Genomic DNA, 2,500 nt, shown 5'->3' on the forward strand with positions numbered 1-2,500 from the left:
GACAAATCGAGGATCTCCAGGTCGATTTTGGCACCGTCGACGGGCATGGTGGCGCGATAGATCATGTCTGTAAGGGAACACGGGACGGAGCCAGTGAGAGACGGAAGTAGCAGAGAAGGGCGGGAGTGTGTGAGGGGGAGGGGGGGGGGGGCAAGGGAGGGACAGGTAAGTGAATTATTCAGAAAGGTAGACACTTTTTTTCCCAATTTACGATGTTAAAAAAGATTAGTAGTCAGCAGAAATATAAAATCCGGTATAAAGACAAATGTATGAATAAAAAATAGATGAATAGGAATACAACTACTGATAGAGGTCGACAATAAAGCATATATATATACATAGACAGCCAGATGGATAGATAAATATTTCATAACAGATAATACACACACACACACACACACACACACACACACACACACACACACACACACACACACGCATACACGCACACACACGCGGACACAATAGTCACGGGCTCATTTACGCCGGTACAACGCAGCCTCATAGCACAAGGCCGCCCTACGCCACCAGCAGCCTCGCCTCTGCCAACGCCCCAAGGCCAGCACGTTCCGGGGAGACTCGAGAGAAAAACAGAGTGCCTTTGGGCGCCACAAGATTACACACACACACACACACACACACACACACACACACACACACCGTACGTAATAATGAGCTCTCTAATCTTACAATACGTCACGTAAAGCTAAAATGGTATGCGTATGGCCGGAAAACACCCCGCTCGTACATCCCTTCCTTCAGCAGACTAAGCAACAGTGTAATATTCTCGCATCCAGTGGTCGGCCAGGGAGCGCTCCGGACATCCTTCCCCAAGCAATAAAACACCCAATTTCTACATCTTTTCACCCGTCATTAGATCAGGCAAAACTGTATACGCTCTGTGGTAAGTCCGACTTTTAAACGCCGCACTATCTTAGTCTGAAGTTCATTCCAAATGGTTTAACTTTTTGCTCTTTTCTCCCACTATTCATCACGTTTTTTTCTACTTCCGCCCACGCTACGTCACATTCTTACTCCATTCCTCCCACGCTTCACTTGGCTGTCTTGTTTCTCCTGCATGCCCACACAAATCACTCTTTCTCCCGTCCTTCTACACTTCACGTTATCTCGCTTCTTCCGTCCACACTTCATTACATCTTGCTTTTCCTTTTCTTCACGCTTTCCTTCATAAAAAAAAAAAAAAACGTAAACAGGAAATGCCTTGGTCTTTGTCTGTCTGCCTATGTGTGTGTGTGTGTGTGTGTGTGTGTATCTCTCGTACTCTGAAACACACACACACACACACACACACACACACACACACACACACACACACACACGCACACGCCGGAAGATGACAAGACCGCGTGACCTTCCTTCCATTCCCTCGTGTTACGGCTTCAACTTTTCTAGCACGTGTTCCGGCCTTCCTCTCGCCCCTCTCCCGTCCCTTACTTCCGTTGTCTAGGCCTTCCAGCACGCGTTCAGGTGGTGGGTGACTGGACGGGGTGAAGGGGAGGGACGGGGGGGAGTGGGATGACGGGGTGGAGGAGAGGGGCGGTTGGAGTTGGGTGATGGGGTGAAGGGGAGGGGTAGAGGGGAAGGGGATTAGGTGATGGGGTGGAAGGGAAAGACGGGTGGAGTGAGGCGATGATGTGAAAGGGAGGGGAGGGAGGGGGGGAAGGACGGGTGATAGGGTGGAGGGAAGGGCGGGAGGAGTTGGGTGATGGGGTGCAAGGGAGGGGTGGAGGAGGAGAGGAAGGTGAAGGGGTGTAGGACAGATAGGTGTTCCGTTAATTCCACGTGCTGAACGGACCGTGGCTTTGATCAGGTGTAATCAGGTGGGTCAGCTAGTTAACAAGTCCGACAGGTAGTTAAGAAATCAATTATCCTCCACTCGTTCTATATTTTTCCCCATCAATCTATTCACCCACTCAAAATTCAGTTCCCGTCCATCTACACTTCAATTATCTCGCTTCTTCCGTCCACACTTCATCACATCTTGCTTTTTCTTATCTTCACGCTTTCCTTTATAAAAAAAAAAATAAAAAAAAACCCGTATACAGGAAATGCCTTCTTCGCTGTCTGTCTGCCTATGTGTGTGTGTCTCTATCTCTCCTTCCCTTTGAAACACACACACACACACACACACACACACGCCTGGCCCGTCCAAAAGTTCGTTAGTCCTGCTCCAAATACGAATAAAAAGGGAAGATAAAAAAGAGGTCGGTGTATGCATTTCCACAACCGTGCTGGTGTTTCACTCGCGGCCTGGGTATGTTTCGCGTTCTCTTCGTGTTCTCTTCGTGTTATCGCGGGTTCGCAATGTGTTTATAAATTTCATGGGAGTCTATTGTTTTGCGCCTCCATGGATATAATCGTGAACACAGATAGCTGACATAAGAAAAAAAAAAAAAACCCCATCTCAAAATGATTTAGGTATTTCCTGTGTGAATCATGGAGACAAGATGATTAAAAGTGATGTGTATTATTATTATTA

At 47.7% G+C, this 2,500-nt stretch overlaps 1 protein-coding gene across 6 annotated transcripts in view; it reads right to left on the reverse strand.

Annotated features, from left to right (window-relative positions):
* LOC126996445 (ras-related and estrogen-regulated growth inhibitor-like protein) overlaps positions 1 to 2,500 on the reverse strand; it is a 45,935-nt gene that overhangs the window by 5,127 nt on the left and 38,308 nt on the right. For all 6 annotated transcript variants that reach the window (XM_050856896.1, XM_050856897.1, XM_050856895.1 and 3 more), the window contains one exon: positions 1 to 67. This exon is cut by the window's left edge and continues 10 nt beyond it. In XM_050856896.1, the coding sequence (XP_050712853.1) occupies positions 1 to 67 (67 nt within the window). The remainder of the gene's footprint in view (positions 68 to 2,500) is intronic.

Source organism: Eriocheir sinensis, chromosome 10 (assembly GCF_024679095.1).
Source record: "Eriocheir sinensis breed Jianghai 21 chromosome 10, ASM2467909v1, whole genome shotgun sequence".
Lineage (NCBI taxonomy): Eukaryota > Metazoa > Arthropoda > Malacostraca > Decapoda > Varunidae > Eriocheir > Eriocheir sinensis.